Source organism: Oreochromis niloticus, linkage group LG17, assembly GCF_001858045.2.
Source record: "Oreochromis niloticus isolate F11D_XX linkage group LG17, O_niloticus_UMD_NMBU, whole genome shotgun sequence".
Classification (NCBI taxonomy): Eukaryota; Metazoa; Chordata; class Actinopteri; order Cichliformes; family Cichlidae; genus Oreochromis; species Oreochromis niloticus.
Window position 1 is genome coordinate 34,177,187 of NC_031981.2, and position 20,770 is coordinate 34,197,956.

At 39.2% G+C, this 20,770-nt stretch overlaps 1 protein-coding gene across 4 annotated transcripts in view; it reads left to right on the forward strand.

The window, feature by feature from the left end:
• The first annotated feature begins 9,124 nt into the window (after positions 1–9,124).
• Positions 9,125–20,770, forward strand: part of lepr (leptin receptor) — a 30,253-nt gene continuing 18,607 nt past the window's right edge. Inside the window, exons 1-4 of one of the 4 annotated variants that reach the window (XM_005460448.4) lie at positions 9,125–9,272; positions 14,543–14,600; positions 17,620–17,672; positions 19,581–19,808. In XM_005460448.4, the coding sequence (XP_005460505.1) occupies positions 14,587–14,600; positions 17,620–17,672; positions 19,581–19,808 (295 nt within the window). In that variant the 5' untranslated portion in view covers positions 9,125–9,272; positions 14,543–14,586. Of the gene's footprint in view, positions 9,273–11,714; positions 11,972–12,676; positions 12,782–14,542; positions 14,601–17,619; positions 17,673–19,580; positions 19,809–20,770 lie in introns of those variants that run through there. The other 3 variants (XM_005460447.4, XM_019346990.2, XM_005460446.4) reach the window with 3 other exon arrangements.

The window sequence follows — 20,770 nt, forward strand, 5'->3', positions numbered from 1 at the left end:
TCAAAATTGTTGAACATCTTGTCAAACAATTTGTACATCCATTTTGAAAACCCTATTTTTAAGGAGTTTCCATGAAAATCTCCATAAATTACTTTTCTCAGGTGAACCTTATCTCACACTAATGAAAATTGGTGTGTGTTACTCTTACTTGCAACCAATGAAAAGCCTCTTCTACCCAGTCATAGGTGAATCGCGTTACAGTATCCCCTACTCTACAAGTATATATATAATGTAAACCAACAGACAGGATTGGCATGAGGTGCATACTGAATCTACAAAAGCTTGTGATGACATCACAGCAGAGTCCTGCAGAGGATGGATTCGCCACTCCAGGAGATACTTTCCTCGCTGCATTGCGAGGGATAACATCTGTTGTGATGTAGATGAAAATATGTGGCCAGACAGACAGGAACGTCTGGATGTGCCAGAATGATTTACTGTACTGTTACATGTGCTGTTTATTGTTCACATTAGTGCACAGCTCTACCAAATGGGTGATTTTATGTTTACATGTATTCTACAGTGAACAAGTGACTGTAGCATATTTTTCTTTTGCACAATTCTGTAGGATTACAAACACTTCTACACAATGGAAATGTGAAACGTACGTATTCAGTGTCTCAGTTACTCCCAAGACTCCCATAACATCTACAGTGACTTCACTGCACATTTCAGATGGCTGTACAGGTAGGCCATAGTGCTGTCGTCAGCATTTTCAGGTGTCACCAATTGTTTTTGCAATGGGAAACACTGAAATTATAAACTGTCATAGTGGAAACATGACAATGCCATTTGACTATCTTGTTCATACAGATGGTGTCAAGACTTTTCATTTTGATGGCACTGGCAGTTTCATTGACATGGATACTTGCTTTTGCGGTATGGATAATCAATTCTGTGCATGTGACGTGCTTTTGCAGGCTATCCACTAGGTTTTGCAGTTTGCACTAATTGTTTTGGGAAATGCACTAACTGCTGTGCAAATGTTGATGGTGTTCTGAGAAACGCACCAAAGCGACTGAGAAAAACTGTAACAAATGTAACCTTTCAGCTACGCACTGTGTAAGGTCATATTGACGTGTTTCACATTATTCAGGTCGAATATTTACAACCCGTCATAGAGACGTCAACATCTGTTTTTTCTGAAACAAAGTAAAAAAAGAGGCCTTGTAATTCAGAACCTGTCCCCACATAGTTTTTCTGCGTCGACATCAGCCCACCAAAAATCTTCTGTCAGTTTTTTTCAGACTACATCCTAAGTTTTTTGATGACAACCCGGGTGGGAGGAGCTATTGTTGTTAATCTGAGCCATCTTAGTAATAATGCACATGCTCAAATGCATTAAGGAGAAATGGAAGATTTGCTGCTGAGCAAAAAGAGGCAAAAAAGTCAAAGCAGGTAGTTTTAACAGGCCACAGCAGGACAGCAGAGTTCTAGAGTTAAACATAGAAAATGAAGCTGCTGATGAGTGTGGGAGTGACTAGACAGACAACAGAGCTGGTGTTACAAAAAGAGAAGTGACTGAATTACATTTAGCTTCTTTTAAGAAACACTCTGACCCAGTTTTGTTGCCTGCTTGGGCTGTTTGTGAAGACTCCTAACTGGCATGTTGCTACTTTTTCCACCTAGATATGTTTGATCGATAGGGTTAGTTAATCAGTAAACTACTACGACTACTATTAATGTTTGTGTTATAGCCCTTCTGTCCACAATAATGTGTTCTCAATATGTAAAAATTGGCCGGGCACATATCAGGCCAAGGGAAACAATGCCGCATGGGCTCGGTTTCCCCTTTCTTATTGCTTTTGCAGCTATCTGTAGGCTTCCTTAAGTTAGAAGGAAGTAGAGAAGTTATGTATACCCTAAATGACCATAGTCCCTCCACCCTTATTTATTTATTTATTATATTTTATAACTGCCCTTGTATACAGCCACACAATGTTTCTGTTTCAGTGTTTCTTACGCATACACCATGTATACAGTTTCACTCACATATATGTATACATATATATTGGTTTTTATTTTTTTTTTTTATTATTTATTATTTTTTTCCCCTCGTTGTATATCGTTTTCTCTTCTTACTTTTGCACCTTTGTGGTCCAGCTACCCAATTTCGCTCTGCAAGAAACTGCACAATGACAATGAAAAGCTCTAAGTCTAAGTCTAAGTTTATGTGAACTTGCTTCACAATATGTTCATGCTGCACAGACTGAATTTTTACCAGTGCCACAGACCTGTTTCATGAATGTTCCCTTGGAACTGGAGTATTTTTTCCCCCTGTGTGTATGAGTTAAAGGTGCCAAAACCGACACTAGAGACAATCTGATTTGATCTCAAGGAATTCTGTATGTGCTTAAACAGTACAGTAGTATAAATTATCCTGTTTGATCAAACATGACTTGGGAATAACAGGCAATTATTTTGAGTTTATTCAGCCTGCAAGTCTACTTAAAGATTTAAAATACTAAATCAGGAAACAAAAGACTCATTGTCATGATGTTAGACGTCAGATGATAGTCAACTACTGGTCTTGTTGCCTGACTCCACTTCACTTTTTTACTGTTTTATCACTTTTGCCGTGAGGGCCAGCGCACCGGATTCGAGATAATCTAATCTGATGACGCACAAGCTTTGCTCTGGGAATCCTCTTTTCTCCTTTTCTCGCTAATTCTTTCCGTATTTGTGTTCTGCCCTGGAAGGTGGAAAGAAGAGAAATGCTCCTTTAAAGAGTTTCTCGTCTCTCAAAGGAAAAAGTGGGAGAGAAGCTGTGTGAGTGTCTGAAAACATAATTTACTTTGGACAGAATCAGCGACACACCAGCTCAGTGTGTCAGTGTGTGTGTGAGCGTGTATTCATGTCTTTGTGGGGACAAAAATTGGAAGTTTACTATACTTGTGGGGACCAACAGCCCTTATGGAAACAAAATCCTGGTCCTCACGAGTTTGAAGGCATTTTTGAGACTCAAAATGTGGTTTAGTGTCAGGACTACAGTTGGGTTATGGTTAGGTTTAGGGTAAGGGTCAAGGTTAGGCATTCATTTTTGATGGTTAGGGTAAGTGGCTAGGGAAAGCATTATGTCAATTAGATGTCCCCACAAAATATGAAAACACAGTGTGTGTGTGTGTGTGCGCAGAAATAAGAGTGAAACTGTGCACCAGAGAAAGGCTGTGGTTTTATAAGTCACTATCAGACGCTGATGATGTGGTTCTGGCAGAATGGAGAACAAAGTGAGAGTCAATACAGTGCTCTCGTGTCAGCACATTGTCATGCCTGCTGCTGCGGACTATGTGCTGATGTGTAGGAGAGAGAGAGAAAATGCGAGAGAGGGTGATAGAAAAAAAGAAAGACACAACCACAAGATGAGTAGGCAATACTCATCTCAACTGAGCCCCCCAAGGCCTTTGCTATGGCCTCTGATGCTAAACAGCTCCACCCCACCGAGTTCATCTTCAAGCCTTGCTGGTGTCACAGCCAGATGGATCCACTCACATCTGGCAGTCACTGGTTTTTCATCATGCCCGCCCCCCCAACACACACACACACACACACACACACACACACACACACACACACACACACACACACACAAAATAACTCAGTTCTTTGTGTTTTCCAGGCGGTGTTTGTGCCAGCTGATGAGCACAGTTCTTTACAAATCGAATTAAATGTATTCGCTGCAGCTCTCTCAATGACTCCTGTGAGACCTGAGGGCTGCACACTAATACTCTCTCTTGCGCTCTCTCTCTTTCACAGACACACACACGCACAACATGACCTGTTTGGAGCGGGTGGGGTTATTACATCATAACTGTGCACATGATATCATTGGGCTCCATCTGTGTAGCAGCACAAAGGCAAATCTGTTGAACAATAACACAGGAGGGTCACCAGAGTAAGAAAATATGAACAGAAAGCTAGAAGCAAATGACTATTTCCAATGTTAGTCAATTTATCGACCAATCAAAGAACCACAAGAGCAGCAACACATTGCAATAACATCATTGAGCCCAAGGTACATCTTTATTGTGTTTTGTTTTTTTTGCTAAATCTATTTTTTTAATGGTTCAACAGCGTTATGAGTGGGCCGAGGGGCCTTAGTGTTGAAAGGTTCGTCACCTGTTGCAAATTCAGTGAAAGTATATTGGCACCTAGAGCTGTTTCTGGGGCTTTGTGCACATGCTTACGTGACTGGCTGAGCTGGACTGCCTGACTCACACTTTCTTTCTTTGCCAGTCTCTTCTCTTCCAGAAGTGGCAGACACTGCATTTCATGTGCAGCTGCGCAACACACTTGCACATTTCTGATAAGAAAATAAAGCACAAGTGAAAAACAAACAATGTCAAAATATTCCAGATTACCTACACTGGAATAGGCTAGTGCCATCAGGGAGTGCCTTTGCAGCGTGGTGTGTGCTTGTCTCAACAATGTTCAGGTGGGTGGCATGTGTCTTGGTAATATTCACATGAATGCCATTCCTCAAGGTTTCCCAGCAGAACATTGCATTGTACCTATAGACTCAGTGTTATTTGTTTTACTTTGTCAATAGTTTTTGTGTTGTGCTAATTAGCGTATATGCTGATGTTTTCTGAGACCGATGTTTTGCTTCAGTTCACTAATTAGCAGAAAACAGTAGATATTCCTGGTGCTTTTTTAAGCTGATGTGGCTTCCAAAGAATGGCCTGTTTTTATTTGATATTTTGGCTGTACAAACAAGAGCTAATGACAGAAGCAGTGTCAGCTTGTATTTCTGCCAGCACATCCCGTAAGGAAACACGCATTACAGCTGTAAACTGGGAAAGCACGCCCCTTTTTTGTCAGTACACACTGCTGCACATATGACGAGGAGGCAAATTCATGATATAACAAGCATGTGCTCTCAGCTACTGAGTGATCGTGTCTTTTCAGAAAAAAAACCCCCATGAGGGCAAAGGTGTTTGTTTGGCAAACTTTCAGGATTTCTTCTGCTCAGCAGCAAGGCAGCTGCCTGCTAGGCGTGACTGTGTTTCTAACAGGGACATTTAGAGTGTGGCCTGGGCAAAATGCCAGTGGAAACAAGGATGTCCAGTCCAAGGACCTTCCACAAACATGAAAACAGAGAGCTCAACAGTATATTCTGCACACTGAGCACAAACACACTAAAAACATCTGATGTTCTGTATTGAACTGCACAGATACTCATTCACATCTTTAGAATTAGAAAATTCAAGATGGGAGTTGGAAGGGAAAATTTATTCCAGTAAGCATGGGCCGAAAATTTCCCCAGTGGAAAATACCATATAATAAATTAGTTATACTACATCCATCCATTTTTCCCCACTTGTCCAATTTAGGGTTCCAGGAGGGGCTGGAGCCTATTCCAGCTGCAATGGAGTGAGAGGCAGGGTACACCCTGGACAAGTCACGACAGGCCTAGATAACCAATCACACTCACACCTATGACCAATTTAAACCACAAGTTAACCTAACCCCTCTAACTGCATGTCTTTTGACTGTTGGAAGAAGCCGGAGAACTCACAGAAATGCAGGGACAACATGCAAACTGCACACAGACCAGATAGTGGATTAGAGTCCAGGATCTTCTTGTTAAAAGGCAACAATTCAATGCAGTTCAGTTTTATTTATATAGCACCAAATCACAACAGCATTCGTCTCAAAGTGCTTTATATTGGAAGGAAAAGACCATACAATAATACAGAGAAAACCCAAACAATCGAATGACCCCTTTGAGCAAGTGGTTGGCAATAGTGGGAAGGAAAAAAACCCTTTTAACAGGAAGAAACCTCATGTGTAATGTAAACACAATTGGTCCTAGCACAGAACCCCGTGGAACTCCATAATTAACCTAAGTGTGTGAAGAGGACTCCTCATTAACATTAACAAATTAGAGTCTACGATATGATTCAACCCACTGCAGCACAGTACCTTTAATTCATACAGCATGCTCTGTAATAAAATACTGTGGTCAACAGTAACAGTATCTAACGCTCCACTGAGGTCTAGTGGGAGAAGCACAGATTTGATCCTTCTTATTGCCACTGTCACAGGCCATAAGAAGACCACATGTAACCCTCACTAAATCAGTTTCTGTACTTTGATGAGCCCTGAAGCCTGACTGAAACTCTTCAAATAAACCATTCCTCTGAAGATGATCAGCCAGCTGTTTTACAACTACCCGTAATTAGCTAAGATATCTGGGTCAAGTGATGCCTTTTAAAGTAATGGTTTAATTATTGCCATCTTAAAGGCCTGCAGTACGTAGCCCGTTAATAGAGCTAGATGATCATATTTAAAATTGAAGCATTAACTAATGGTAGGACTTCTTTGATGAGTCTTGTGGGAATGGGGTCTAATAGACACAACAATGCAAACTACATAATGTTTTATATATTATATTATGTTATGGGATCACTTATGGTACACAAGAAGTGTAGAAAATAAATAATGAATTAATGCACAGATCTACACAGTTTACTGTTGCTCCTCTTGCTCTGCATAATTTGGCCTCTTGCCCTCACTGGTCTCTATCTCTCTTTCCAAGGTTAAGCAGCTCCAGGAAGACAACACATGTTTGTGAGTTGTGTTTTGTTGAACGTCTTCTCTTTACTCCTTTAAAATTCATAGTTAAGAATACTGAAGAAATGTAAAATTTCTATAGAAAGATCAGCCTTCCTGCCAACTGCAGACGGGTTCCTTCCAGAGAATAGCTGAAAACAAAATACATGACAGATGAGTAATTTCTGTGGAACACACTCTCTAACAATAGCGATTTATCTGTTCCCATTTCCTGCCTTATTTCCTCTCTTTCATACTGAAGTTATAGATGCAAGGGTCTAAGCTTAATTTGGAAAGCTACAGTACAAAGCAGAATCAGAATGAGAATCAGAATCAGAATACTTTATTGATCCCTGGGGGAAATTATTTTTTGTTACAGTGCTCCATTATAAACCAACATTAACAAGACAGACAACACGCTAACTAAGAATAGTACAATATACATATATATATATATACATAAGTCACACATTAATAAATAGCTGGAAAGAAACATGTAGTTGTAGCAGTAACCAGTGTGTTAAGTGGATGCGTTGTACAGGGAGATGGCCACAGGCAGGAATGATTTCCTGTGTCGTTCAGTGGTGCTTTTCGGTACTCTCAGTCTCTCACTGAACGTGCTCCTGTGACTGACCAGCAAGCCTAAATTTAAAGTCACTCTTTGAATGTGATTTGAATTCACATAGAAGGGGATGAAAACATGTACTTCATACATTTAAAATGAAGAGATGACATCATTCCCCTCAAGTGACATCATCCTTACCAGACTTAAGGATGACCTCATCCTCTCACTATGTAATCCCCTCCCCAAAGGTTTTTTCAGCATGCGCATGTGTTTAATTATTCATGAATGGCTTCCCCACGTGTGAGGCGCAGAGGCATCTTTATGCTTCAAGCCACTGCGGGCTGTTTGTTAGACAGCATCCACTCATAATGATGAGACCGTGTGTGACTCATCTGCTGCAGCAATGATACTGTAGATCTCTTGTCAAGTCATCCACCTACTTTTTAGTGGCTCATTACAAAATATTGTACAACAATTCAATTCATGTGCACATAAGCAGCACTGACATGGATTGATCCCCCCCTTCTCTGACAGCATTTGGCTTGTTGGTGAGATGGTGCGTGGCATCACTTCAAACTATTTGTGGCATTTCTGTTATGTTTTTTTTAAACAACTTTTTAGTATTAAAAGATATTGATCAATTAGATCAACTGAGAGAATTTTTTTTGGTGGATTTTAGTTGAGGTTTCTTTTATATTAAAATAAAATTGTGTTCCACCTCTATAAAATAAACTAGACAAAATCCTGCATGATGTGCATTAGTTTAATAGAAATAGTGGTCTTTTCAGTTTGTATAAGGAATGATTACTCACATGGTAATAAGAAGCATGTAGGAGCAGTTATCTTCTTCCTTTTGTTAGTGAACATCAGGGTTTGTCTAATCCCCACAACAAAGAGCAACCACCTCAAAGACTGAACATCAGCGCAGAAAGCACATGCAGACCGGATCCTTGTGGTAAAAAAAGAATAAGGAAACTGCTCCTGTCACTCATCAGACGCTGAGCTTGTGTGTAATTTTAAAAATTATATTTAAAATTAGATTATTTTTATTTATACCAGCATACCAGTTGATGTTGTCACCGCTGCACACAGGTTAGCATGATGTCATTCCAGAGGATGATGTCATGCTGTTGGTGAGGCTGCCTTTCCACTGGCCTGTTAATCACTGAACCTTAGATTTTAACCCATTTTTATGTACAATGTCAGACACTACACATCTCATTTTTCACTAACTCTCTTTGAAAGTGCCATGAAAAATGTCAAATATTCCCAACAGCAGGAATTAATGGGAGCTGAAGCGCTGAAGAGATCTGGGTTTACAGGAACAGCCATTAACTTTGGCAGCAGTTTGCTGTTTTTCCAGAGTCCAAAGCATGTTGTCTTTATGAGTAATGTCGTCTGTAAGTGTGAATAACACTGTTCGAACATTTAAAAATGGTCCAAAACTAGAAAAAAACCCATTTATGCTTATTTTCCATCAAGCAGCTAAATCACAGGTTTTCTCACATAAGTTATCTTGCTTCCTAAAATCTAACTTGACAAAAAGTAACCAAAGACAAATGCAGCTGCAGGAAAACCAAACATATTTGTCATCTTTCGTCCTTACTCCGACGCTCATGTGGGTGGATTTTCAATGTGTGAAACCAGATGCTTCCAAGCATCCCTGCAGTATAGTATAGCGACAGTGCAGCGCGGGCTGCTGAAAACAATGAGCCAAATCAATCTCCATAAAGAGCGGTGGGCTGTGAAAGCGAGGTGATGCACCTCTATCATGACGCAGATCAAGGAACTCCTCTTGCAAATTAATCTCCTCATTTTTTGCAAAGGCGGTTTTATGCAGTGACGCATCCTTTCTACGTCATAATGGTTTATAGTGACTGCAGGCACTATCTCACTATGGCACACACATACACATGCACACTAGCACTACTATATTTGTGAGAGGATTATCTGTTATTTAGTCCCCAGATGCAAACGTTACTACGCACATGTTGACACATCCGTCCTTCCTGCCACTCAGCAAGGAGCTGCTGGGCCAGCTGCAGTCTGACAACATTTAATCTGTTCCCCATGTTGCTCTGGATATCCTCCACATGCTCCATTTCCCTGTGAAAATCCAAAGGCATGCGAGTCAGATGATCTGACATATGAGAATGTAAGTGTGAATGTCTTTGTTAGCCTATTTTAGCTTTTCAGTGTCCTCTCTGTTCTGAAGTTCCTCTGCAGTGTTTACGCTAAAATGGATGGATTGATATCTTTGAAAAGCATCTCCAGCCTTGCTCAGTGAGTCTTTCCATATGATTGTTGTCCCTACCTCCTGAACAAGATTCAAAGGAGTGTATTACTGCATATATTTTGTGTTCACCTAAATGTCAGGGTTTGGGTAAAACCAGAAAACCTTTCTTGTCGTCGCTGTAACAATAATAAAGATCTAATTAACGTCATAGTTCTCCATGCAGCTTTGAAGGACGTGAAACTGAGCCAAAAGCCTTTAATCAGTTAACGCTGCAGCTGAAAGTAACACAATCATTTGGAAATGAAAAGCCGTCTCTCTTCCGTGTCTTAGCCAGTCCACCCACCCCGGCCAGCTTCTCAGCACACTGCGTCTCTGTAACTTCATTGTCACTTACCTCTTTGTTTCTGTCACAGTTATTATGATAACTAAAGGTCACTGTCACAAGGAAACATAACTATATTTCTCAATTATTTGCTTGCACAATCAACTTTAATGTGAGAGCAGTTTCAGCTTGAAACCGAGATGCTCTTGGGCTTACCTAAGCCTAGTCAGAGTTTAGAAAAATCAAATCTAAGAAACAAACTGGAACCCGAAAAATGACTTAACAGTCACAAGTGTTTTATCGTCACAGTATTCACATACACCCACGCACTGTGCCCCTTAAGAAATGTCACAGTGAATATAATCATATGTCTCAGATTCTAAATCAAACTAATTAGAATTCACACCTATAGACAGACTAGTCAACTCAATAACCACATATTCCAACTGGAATACTAATTAGTAGCATTATGTGGCACTTCATGCGCTGCCACAAATGTAGCTACAATGCTTTGGTCAGTTTGGCAGCCGCTGATTAATGAAAGCTTTTACATTACACCTAATATCATATGCAATACACGAGACAGACAGGATACAGCCAGAATTAAGATTGTTGATAAAGTTTCCTGATGTCCTGGAAACCTGTTGTATTGCAAAAAGTTTTAAACAGTGCCAAGTCAAAAAATTAAAGCATGCCTGTGTATTTACCACGTGTGCCGTTTGGGGCACATCTGGGGCAATGAATGAACAGCACGTATTACATATAAAGTAAGTTCTGTATTTTCACTTGTGTGCCACATCACTCAGAACAACAAATTCATTCACTGCTGTGAAAGCCCTGTATAGTTAATCATAATGCAGACATACCTTCCATTCAAATAACAGACTGCCTGTTTGCATTTGGAAAAGTAGGCTGACTTCGTGGTGTGGACAGGGAAACTCTTTTTTTTTTTTTTTCCAGGACTAGAAAAATTGTTAAGGTAATTCAAAATTAAAGGAAAAAGCTGCATGTCACAATAACCCTAAGTACTGGACTGTTTGCACCAATACAGTCAGCAGACTCAGTTTCACTTATGCTTTAGTGACAGTTTTCTTTTTCTTTTTTTACTCAAGAAGATGGGAGTAAAATCTGCTTATCAGCAGAAACTTACTGTCAAAAAACAAAAACAAAAAAAAACGAGACAATTTGAAAATGGTTCCAGAAAGAAATTGAAAATATTTCTCATGATGGTGCTCTTGTAAAGCTGTTAATTTCTCCCAGGTGCAACATTTCTTATTCTCTGTCTTTAATTATTCAGGGCAGCGAGACCCTCTGAGCGCAGGGATCAGACAAGCTCTTATTCTGTGTGATGCTTTCTTTGCTTAGCTCTGTGTTGTGCCTCGGGGATAACAAGTGTTTACTATAAAGTTAGCATCAAACTCGGTAGAGGAGCTGATGCTTATTTTGATTTGATCCTTAATTAGCAGCAGTTAATTAGCAATGACCAGATTCACGTTCACAGCAGAAGAATTAATAACAGTGCTGCTTCGGAACCGTGAATGCAAGTTACTGCTCCACTCAGATATTTTGCATACGCAGAAAAATACTTGGCTCACACACTTTATGGGCTTTAAATGGAATGAAAACCTGGAAGGAGAGGGCAAACCAAGTCATTAACGTTTTGCACATTTTTATGGCCCACGAGTGCAAGTCTGGCTCTGTTTTTCAGTATTCCAGTTATTGGTGTGAAAGACTTCCCAGATATAGTAGTTACCCTATCTATAAATATATGGCAGGCTAAAGAGACGCATAAACTAGACTCATCCATGGATAGTTGGATTCAGTCAGTTTTAACTTTAAACAAATAAGTATGACAAGATAAATGATTCCATTTATCTTGTCATACTTATCTTGTCATACTTGCCATACTTATTACAAAGCATGTTTTATATTCAATATAACAATGGAGGAGGGCTAAATTATTTCAAAACTGCACTCGAGTTCAGACCTTGAGCAACAGCGTAGTAGATTCTTGTGGGATTCCCGCAGGTGCTTGAACGCATCACAATGGGCCGGGCGCTGGAGGCTCTCCCTCCTCCCTCGGCTCTTTCGCTCCGTTTCAGCCGCCTTCAGTCTTGTTCTGGGCAGCGGCTCGTTTTGTGAGAGGTAGGGGAAACAGCCCGTCTGTCACTGGGAAATCCTGATCGCTACCGTCGGTCTCAGTTAGCGGGGAGTGAGCTGTGATAGAGGCGCGCAGATCTTCAGAAAGGATTAAACTCAACTGAATGAAGCGCACATGAAGTTCTTCGGCAGCGACGTAAGAACCCTTTCTCGTTATTACTAAAGCCGTGTCCGATCGTGTTTCTGCCTGTGACCTTTCACGCTCCTGCGCGCTCCTCTATTTTTCCACACAGAAGTGAGGAATAACTGCTGAGTTATCTCGCCCACTTCTGACAAACTGACAGCTTTAACGTTTTTCAGTGACATGTGTTTCCCCCTCCGTCATTTCTGTACCTGCCGCCTTATAATAAATGCCAGTTTTTCCAGCTCTAAGAGACTTTTCTCTTAGATTGTGATTTCTGGGCATCATCTCTAACTTTTCTGTGAGTTTCTCTTAATTTCTCACTTTTTTTCACTTGAACTTTTTACGATATGCTTGTTCCAGAGCACATTTTGCTGTAAAGTGTCTAAGAATGTTATTAGGAATGGAATAGCCAAACTTTTTAAACTTCTTGTGATGCAGCTTGGCAGAAACTATGTTCCTGCTTTTGTGGCTGCTGATGGGAAGGAGGGGGGAAACAAGCCCCTGCGCGCCTCTGTGCAAAGCAGCTTCAGTCAGGGTGTGAGTCAGACCTGGATGAATAGCTGGCTAGGTGGAGTCCCTGGAGGACACGGATACGAGTCCTGCAAGTGGAAAATAGTTTCAGATGCTCGTCTTGATCTAAATTGTTTCCAAAGAGGGGGGAGGGGGGCACAGTGCTCAGAGTAAGAAGAAGGGCATGCATAACAGCCCTGAGTTGCTCAGTTGCACCTGCAGATGATGATGATCAGTGAGCATCACTTTATTGACAGCTGAACTTTTTTTCTGCTGCACAGCTGCACATGTTTGGTTGCACGTTAGGCAAAGGTAGGATTATTTGAACACATTCACGTCTTTTTGCGACGCCGTGGGTCTGTATTTATGAACGGTTTATGCACGATTTATTTATCCTGTTTTAAGATGGGGCAACAGCTGATCACATGGAATTCATTTCTTTATGGTTTTTGGAACAATCTTTTTGTGGTTTTGAGATTTTGATTGGTTCTTGGTGGGCTTGGGTACTTTAACGAATCAGTACACTGTGATATGGTAGAGGAGTTTGTTTACACCGTGACTGCGATCCTATTAACATCTGTGATTAAACTAAAGTCTTTGTAGGAGGTGTTGCAAATCAGCGAGAATCGCGTCAGTGTTGAATTCTTCTGTGTGAGGGAGTGTGATGCAGGTATTAAATGCATGGCAGATTCCTATTTCACTATTTTGTCCATAAAAGTTTCTCAACAGTGTATATGTTAACATCCTGGCTCCAAATTCCACATGCTGTAACGTGGATGCAAGCAGGGACTCCTTGTTTTCCATCTCACATGCAAATGACTGTGGGTGAGAAATCTGTCTCTACAACATTTAAGCCTTCAAGTGTTTCTTGACCCTGCCATGAGCACTGTTTTTATAATAACTGAGATACACTATATGCAATCTTACTCCCACCATTGGTTTCGTGAACTGAGTTACCTTTTTTTGCCGTAAGTTAGAAAATAAAAAATTGTTAAAAAAGGGAAATGCACAGCATAACAGTTGGATTGGATTAACATGAAAAAATTGGGTTTTTTTGGAAGGAAATTCTAGTTAAATACTGTAATATCGTCATAAAGGGTTTCTGTTAGGTTAATGTGAAACTGAAACCTTTGTGATGATTCTTTCAGTAATTATACTGAAGTGATAACAATGCTTTGCATAACAGACCTCTACTTTCCCCAAAGCTGTTCCCAGTATCACATGAAGGTGATGGCAGGTGTATATGTGCCTTTAAATAGACAAGATGCTTCTTCTGCTGATGTTTCTGCTTTACATGAACTCATTGAATCCTTTATGGTCTGTTTCCACCAGATAACAAACCTGTTGGCCAGTTTGCTCTTATTTTCAGTGGATCCTTATAAATTTGGCCACAGATTTGAAGATTGGCTTGCTAATGATTGGTGTACTACACTCAGACCAAACGCACAGTGCCTGCTGTGGATCTGTGGTGTTGTTTTTCACCAGGGCGCTGTTTGTCTGGGGTTAGTGTATCGCTGAATTAAAAGATTGTATTCATTTACCGACTCGCTGCTCTTGTTTGGCACTGAAACAAGCAGAAGTGGAAAGCTTCAAGATGATGGACGATGGGAAAAAATAACAGCAGAAAACATCTGAATTTGATTATATTTCTGTTAGAGAGAAAAGAAAAGAAAGCAAATTGCCTATTTTTATCTAACATCTATACTCATGATGTCTAGTGAATAGTTACATGGGCAAAATACAGAAAACATCTCCCTGCAATATTCATTCGTCCTGCCTGGTGTGTTTCATGAATGAAAAGCAGTTCTGGAGTAGTTTATCAGTGAGGGAGGTGCTCATATCAGCGAGAGACCCGCCTGTCATCAAGCAGGTCGTGACTTTTTTGTTTCTTTATAGAAAAATTGCATTTAGAATCTCCTTGGCTCTGCCTTTTGCAAAGACTTTTAATTGTCACTTTTTATTCAGGTCGCGACAAAGTCCTCAGACTTACTCGAGTCAAAATCAGCTTACTCACAGTCCCGTTGGAGATCCAAGCATTCTTAAACAACTGTGTCTCTTTTTTTCTGTCCTCAGTGAGATTCACCACAGCCAAAGCCCATGTGGACCATGCTCTCGCGATGACCGCTACAATGTAAGTATTACTGCCTGTTCTCTAATCTTCTGTTGGTGGGGTGTTGAAATGAGCTCGCTGCAGATGCAAAAGCAGCAACACTAGTTTTTGATTTTGTATCCACAAACTTGTAGTCTGATGATCTCAAACATAAGACCCGGGGGCCAGAATTTGGCCACTGGACAGCTTTGGAAAATGTGAAGAAGAGAAAGAATTTTGGACAGTTTTATAATTTTTATTGCTTTTCCTACTAATAAAAAGGACTCTCATGAATATTCATACTACACCAAAGTAATTAAGTAATAGAAAACAATTAAATGACATAAAACTTCTACTGTGGAAGATTTCAGTTTTATTCAGTGGGTCCAAAGTGGGGAAAAAAGCTACCAGAACATTTCTGTAATTTTACACAGTTATTTCTTACAATTTAAGTCCAAAGAACAATACTGATAGATTAACTACAGTATGTAGAAAAACAGAGAAATCCTCTTAAAATTGCATTAAAAAAACCAAACTTCTAAGATCTTTCGAGGATTAAATGTGCTGTTAAACTTCTTTTCTCCAAGAATTCACAAAGCAGGAACTCCAGCAACACTTGAGGGAAGATGAACAACTTTAATAATTGACCAACGCGTTTCGGCTTGTGGCCTTCATCAGGGTCATAGTAAAACATTCTAAAAAATTGCTTAAATACAAGACAGGAAACAGAAAAAAATTTAAAATTAACCAGTCAAAACTTCATAGATAGGTCAGATGACATATAATAGGTAGGTATTGGTTAATTGGCTAAGTCACGCCCAAGTAAATACCGGACTAGATCATTACTGATGAAGAGGGGGGGTGACATAACGCTCATATGTCTGAAAATAACACATGCATGAAATGCATAAGAAGAATGGTATAAATATACACACAGGTTAAAAAAAGAGAAAGGGCAGTCTTTAATGGTAAAAGCACGTTTGAATTGGAAAACAAGATTACATCATCACATAGGAACACATTTATTAAAAGATCCTTATTTATGTCTCTAAAATGTGAAGTCTCTAAAATTTAGACTTAAAATGTAGACTTAAGATGAGATGTCTAGAACGTTACTTATTCTTTGGCTAAAATAATAAGATTAATTGAATAAACATTACTCATGTGAGAGTAATTTAACTGATAAAATTAGGATTAAGAAAAAAAAAAAGTGTAGTTCATAAAAACTCATTAACAGAAAAATCCTCATTCATACCGCTGGGGTGCAGACTCTTAAAACGGAATATCCAAAATGCTTCTCTTTTTTTCCGGATAAAATTTATATTGCCACCTCTTTGGTTTAGTTTAATGGCTTCTATGCCTAGGAAAAATAATGGTGAATTTGGATGTTTATCATTGAAGTGTCTTGCAACAGGGCTGGTTAAATCATTCCTCTTGATCGAACTTCTGTGCTCATTAATTCGATCTTTAAGAGGGCGGGATGTTTCTCCTATATATATTTTATTGCATGGGCACTGTATCATGTAGATTACATTTTTAGTTCTGCATGTGATAAAGCCCTTTATGACAATGGTTTTGTCACCTATAGGGTCTTTGAATGATTTAACATTTTTGGTGTATTGACAATTAATGCATGTCCCACACTTGAAATTACCATGTAGATTATGGGTTATCGGGGTTTTATCTGGAGTAATAGAGTCCTGGCAAGCTCTAACAAGCCTATCTTTAATATTCCTTCCTCTCCTGTAGGTTATCATTGGTGGTTCTTTGAAGGTACCTAATAAGTTTGGGTCATTCTGAAGGATATGCCAATGTTTTAGAATTATTTCTTTAATTGTTCTGGTTTTTGGCGTAAAGGTTGTGCAGAAGATAAGGTTGGGTTTATGTTTTGGAGATTTCTTGGTTGTTAAATAGACATCCCTACTCACTGAACTCACCTTCTCTTCTGCAGATCTTAACCAGTCCTCTTTATACTTTCTTTCTTTGAATTTGTTCAACATCTCTTCTTTACTCTCATTATATTCATCATGAATCTCACAGATACGCTTGAGTCTAATCAATTGGCTTACAGGGAGGCTCTTTTTGAGGTGGTTCGGATGGAAACTTGCAGCATGTAATAATGTATTCCGATCAGTGGGTTTAGAATACAGAGATGTAGACAGAGATTTGTCTTTTTTTGTTACTTTCATGTCCAGAAAGTTAATTTCTTTTAATTTCATACCTCACAGACAGACATGAACATTTGCTTACTTTATTTAATTATGTGTTTATTTGCCTTCTAAAAGCTTTGTGAGATGAACACTTTAGAAACTGTATGAGTTTTTCAGAGACTCCATGAGAAAGTGTCTTGTTGGAGCAGCTCATGATTTCATATGTTGCAAGTGAAAGTAAATGCGAGCTACCTTCAACCTGTCCTCAGGCACCAACCTCTTGGCACTTAAATGGTATTAAGCGGTTGTGAACTGTCATTGTCTTGTGTTGTAACAGCACAGGTTTTTATGTCAGATGATTACGTCTGCAGAGAAGTCGGTCCAGTTCTTCCAGTGCCCTTCCTGCAGAAAACTGAAGTACCCTGTTACTAGATGTCACAGTGGAATGCATTCCTTCTACTCCCACTGCTTTCCCATATCTGTTTTCGAAAACCCTTTTTAGATTGAGTGATAGTAATCAATCAGTGACTCATAAAACACAGAGTTTTGCACAACCTTACTTTGTTTTCGTGCTAAATGAAAATCTATCCTTCAGCATTTTCAGAAGAAACTGAAGACAGCTTAGACATGCAAATACACCAACTGACATATGAATGTCTAGAAATGCTATTAAAACAGCTTGAGTATTTTCCCAGGAACATCTCGTCTGTTGTTTCCCTTGATAGCTAATTAAAATTCTAATATAAAATATTAATGCTAAATATTGAAACTTGTTAGTGTTTTGGGTCCCTCTGTGCCTGTTTTGTTCATGGCTTGCATTTTTGCTTTTTGTATCAATGTTCCCTCAGTCTTCTTTTTTCTCTCCATCGCTCCATCTTCCTATTTCTTATTCCTGCCTTGTTTCCTTACAGGGTTCAGTCTGTAATGCTGGCAGGCCTTGTGTATGTGTTCCTGGTCTCCTATGGTGAGTTCCACCTCCAGCACATCATCTTTGACCTCCCAGCTTGTAAGCTTAACCTCTTCTAGCCTGCAAAGAGTTTTTCTCCTTTAAATAAACAGTGCTTCTCACGTGTGGTGTGCGTAGAACAAAAAAAGTTTACTTTTTTAGTTTACTGAAAGATTAATTTAAGAAAGTGTTTATTTTAGGGAAATGATATGGTCCAAACACTCCAAAGACACACAAGTCACCATGTGTCTTTTATCAATCTTGCACACTAAATTTGTACACCATTCATGGATGTGTCTCTACTTATGATGCACAGTCTTTTAAAGAGGACACTACACATATTACGGCTAATTTACACCATTAAGCCCTGCTCTCAAAAACTGACATAGATGTAACACTGTCTGTGAAGCTAGATTTAGAAAAATAAGTGCTTAAAGTTAAAGTTTTAGCTTGTTTAACGCCATCTTCTCTCATTACAAACGTGAGGCCAACTGGTTGGTTGGTTGGTTGCAGCTAACAGACTTACATTAGCCTATGTTAGCTAATTAGTGACAGAATCGATAAAACAGATGAAAATAAGGACACTAAAATTAAAAATCAGTCTTAGAGGATAACATTTGGGCTGCAACAATGAGTTTTATGTTAAGAAACGGAGGATATACTGTCCACTTCACTCTCTGTCTCTTTAGCAATAAGTGGCTATCTGTTGTTTGGTTAGCTACACTCATATGGGAAAATCCACCTGTTAGCTGTAATGTTTGTCAGTTTTTGAGAGCAGGGCTCAATGGTGCAAATTAGCCTTTATATATGTAGCGTTTCATGTCCTCTTTAAATCTAGATGTAATTAATTTTCTGTAGGGACATAATGTCTGGGAAGCTGACATGAATGGCAGAGTTGGTTATGTAGCCTCTTACACTCAGGTCCAATTTTACCTTTAAGTAATCTATAATGATTCCAATTATAGACAAGACTACTGTACAATGTGCTTACTTAATACACACGGTTACCAATGTCTCCATTGGTTTTATGTGGTTTCAGACACAGACATTGAAACGTTTCATCCGACATCCTTATTAATGCTATATACGGTTCAAGATGCTAAAAAGTAAAACTTAAAAAATATGCTAAATATGTTAGCTTTAGCGGCTTGTTAGTGCTTTGATTATCCTACAACTTTCCTTGACCTCTCTCTTTTTTTTGTTTAGATAGCAGTTTATATATGCTAGTTTATTGTTATCTTCTGTAAATTGCTAGCCTACAGAGGAAAAACAGTTTTTATAAAAACTGCATGCATCAAATTAATACGTGTGAAGAATGGCCAAGCTAGAAGTGTAGAAGAATTATTTATGTATATAGTGCTTTTCATAAACACGAGTACAAGTAGCACACAAATCAAAAGAAATAAAATCTGTCGCTCATATTTATCAGTAAACAAAATTGTCTTTAGCAGACTTACTTGAGTCTTATCTGAGGCGCTATTATTTTTATCTTTTCAATTATTGCTCGTAATTTCTGCTTATGTTAGTTTTGAGTAAATCCCTATTTATTGCATTACGCTTACTCTTTCTTTCTAAGAAAGGCTTCTTGCTTCTCTCTCCTTTTGCCTTTGTCACTGAGACACAAACACAGACTGTCATCACATTCAGCAGATGTTCAGCATCCAACTTCCATGGAAGATGTCCGTGAAAGAGCCGTTGCTATTGCACAACTTTTTAGGGAACAGAAACAGTCAAAAGAAGCAAATGTTCCAGATGGCTTTGACCTTAAGTAGGCTGTCACTTTAATGAGATATAAAATGAAACGTATTTTGCCTTTGGATTTAAAAAAAAAAGAAAAAAGTACAAATTGTAATACACAGTAAAGCTCTTGTTAAAAATCTGCTCGTGTGTCATCCCCACTTAATTTCATTGCCTCCCTGTGAGCAGGTGCTCAGAGTTTGAAGCCCGAGGATGGAGCCTCTCTGCGTTCAGGTGCCGTGGAGCTCCCGTGGCAAGATGAGCTGTGCTGTGAGTCACCTTCAGCCCACCTTGGTGTGGAGGGAGGCAGCGCAAATTCACCGGAAGCAAACCTCTCCCAATCAAATCTCCCACACAGTCCCGGCTGCACTTTTAAGAGCTCGAGAATTGATTCACATCATCCCCGATCCTCTGGCGGTAAGAGTTTAGCTCCAACATGTTTAATAACAAATACAGTAGGCCTTAATACAAAGTGTCTGTCAGTGTTGTGAAAAGTGAATGAGATCATTTCATTTCTGTACGTTGACATACTGAAATCTAAATTATGGTTGTCAGGTTTTTGCAACCGCTTGACAAAATAAACAAAATTACAAAAAGTGTATTTTTTTATTTTGTATAGATGCAGAAATTAATATCTGATGAAAAACTATTGTGTACTTATGTTGCTCCCACTTTCCTGTCAGTGTGGCTGATGAATCAGTGTTCATAAGGTTTATCTCACTAGGATTTCGTGTGTTTTTATTCTTTTTTTTGCAAGGAGAAAAAATAATCGGCACATAGGAGTCATAATTATAAAACCCTCTCTGTGTTGTATGGATCTGAAAGCACACGGAGAACGGTGAAGAGATGCAACACAGCACTATTAGGTGCTGTGTTGCATAAGCGCTTCCAGCTTTATGTGAATTTTAAAAGGTCTCCAGATGCTTTATGATGCCTAACAATCAGGAGTGATTCACCTTCTATAAAACACAGGAGCTAGACGAGATCAGGTAGGTGGTTTGATCCCTGGCACCTGTCAAAGTGTCCTTGGGCAGGATATACACTCCAAAAACGAACCCTATTTACACTGGTAAAAAAACAGAAAAACAACTGTGTATGATAAGAAGAGCGTGCTGTGTGAATGGATTAATGTGGCATGAAGTGCAAAACACTTTGAGGTGTTGAAAATTCAGAATTGGGTGCATTTTATTTACAGACACAAACAGCACGCACTCATACCTCTTTCATTCATGTTTTTCCACTGCTTTCAGCAGCCAGACGTTTCCCACAGTGATGGGAAACTGATAAAACCTGATTATGACTATTTGCCTATATATATATTCTGTTCTGTTTCTGATTGTGACATGAAAGCTAACTGTATTTCAGAACTTTTACTTGAG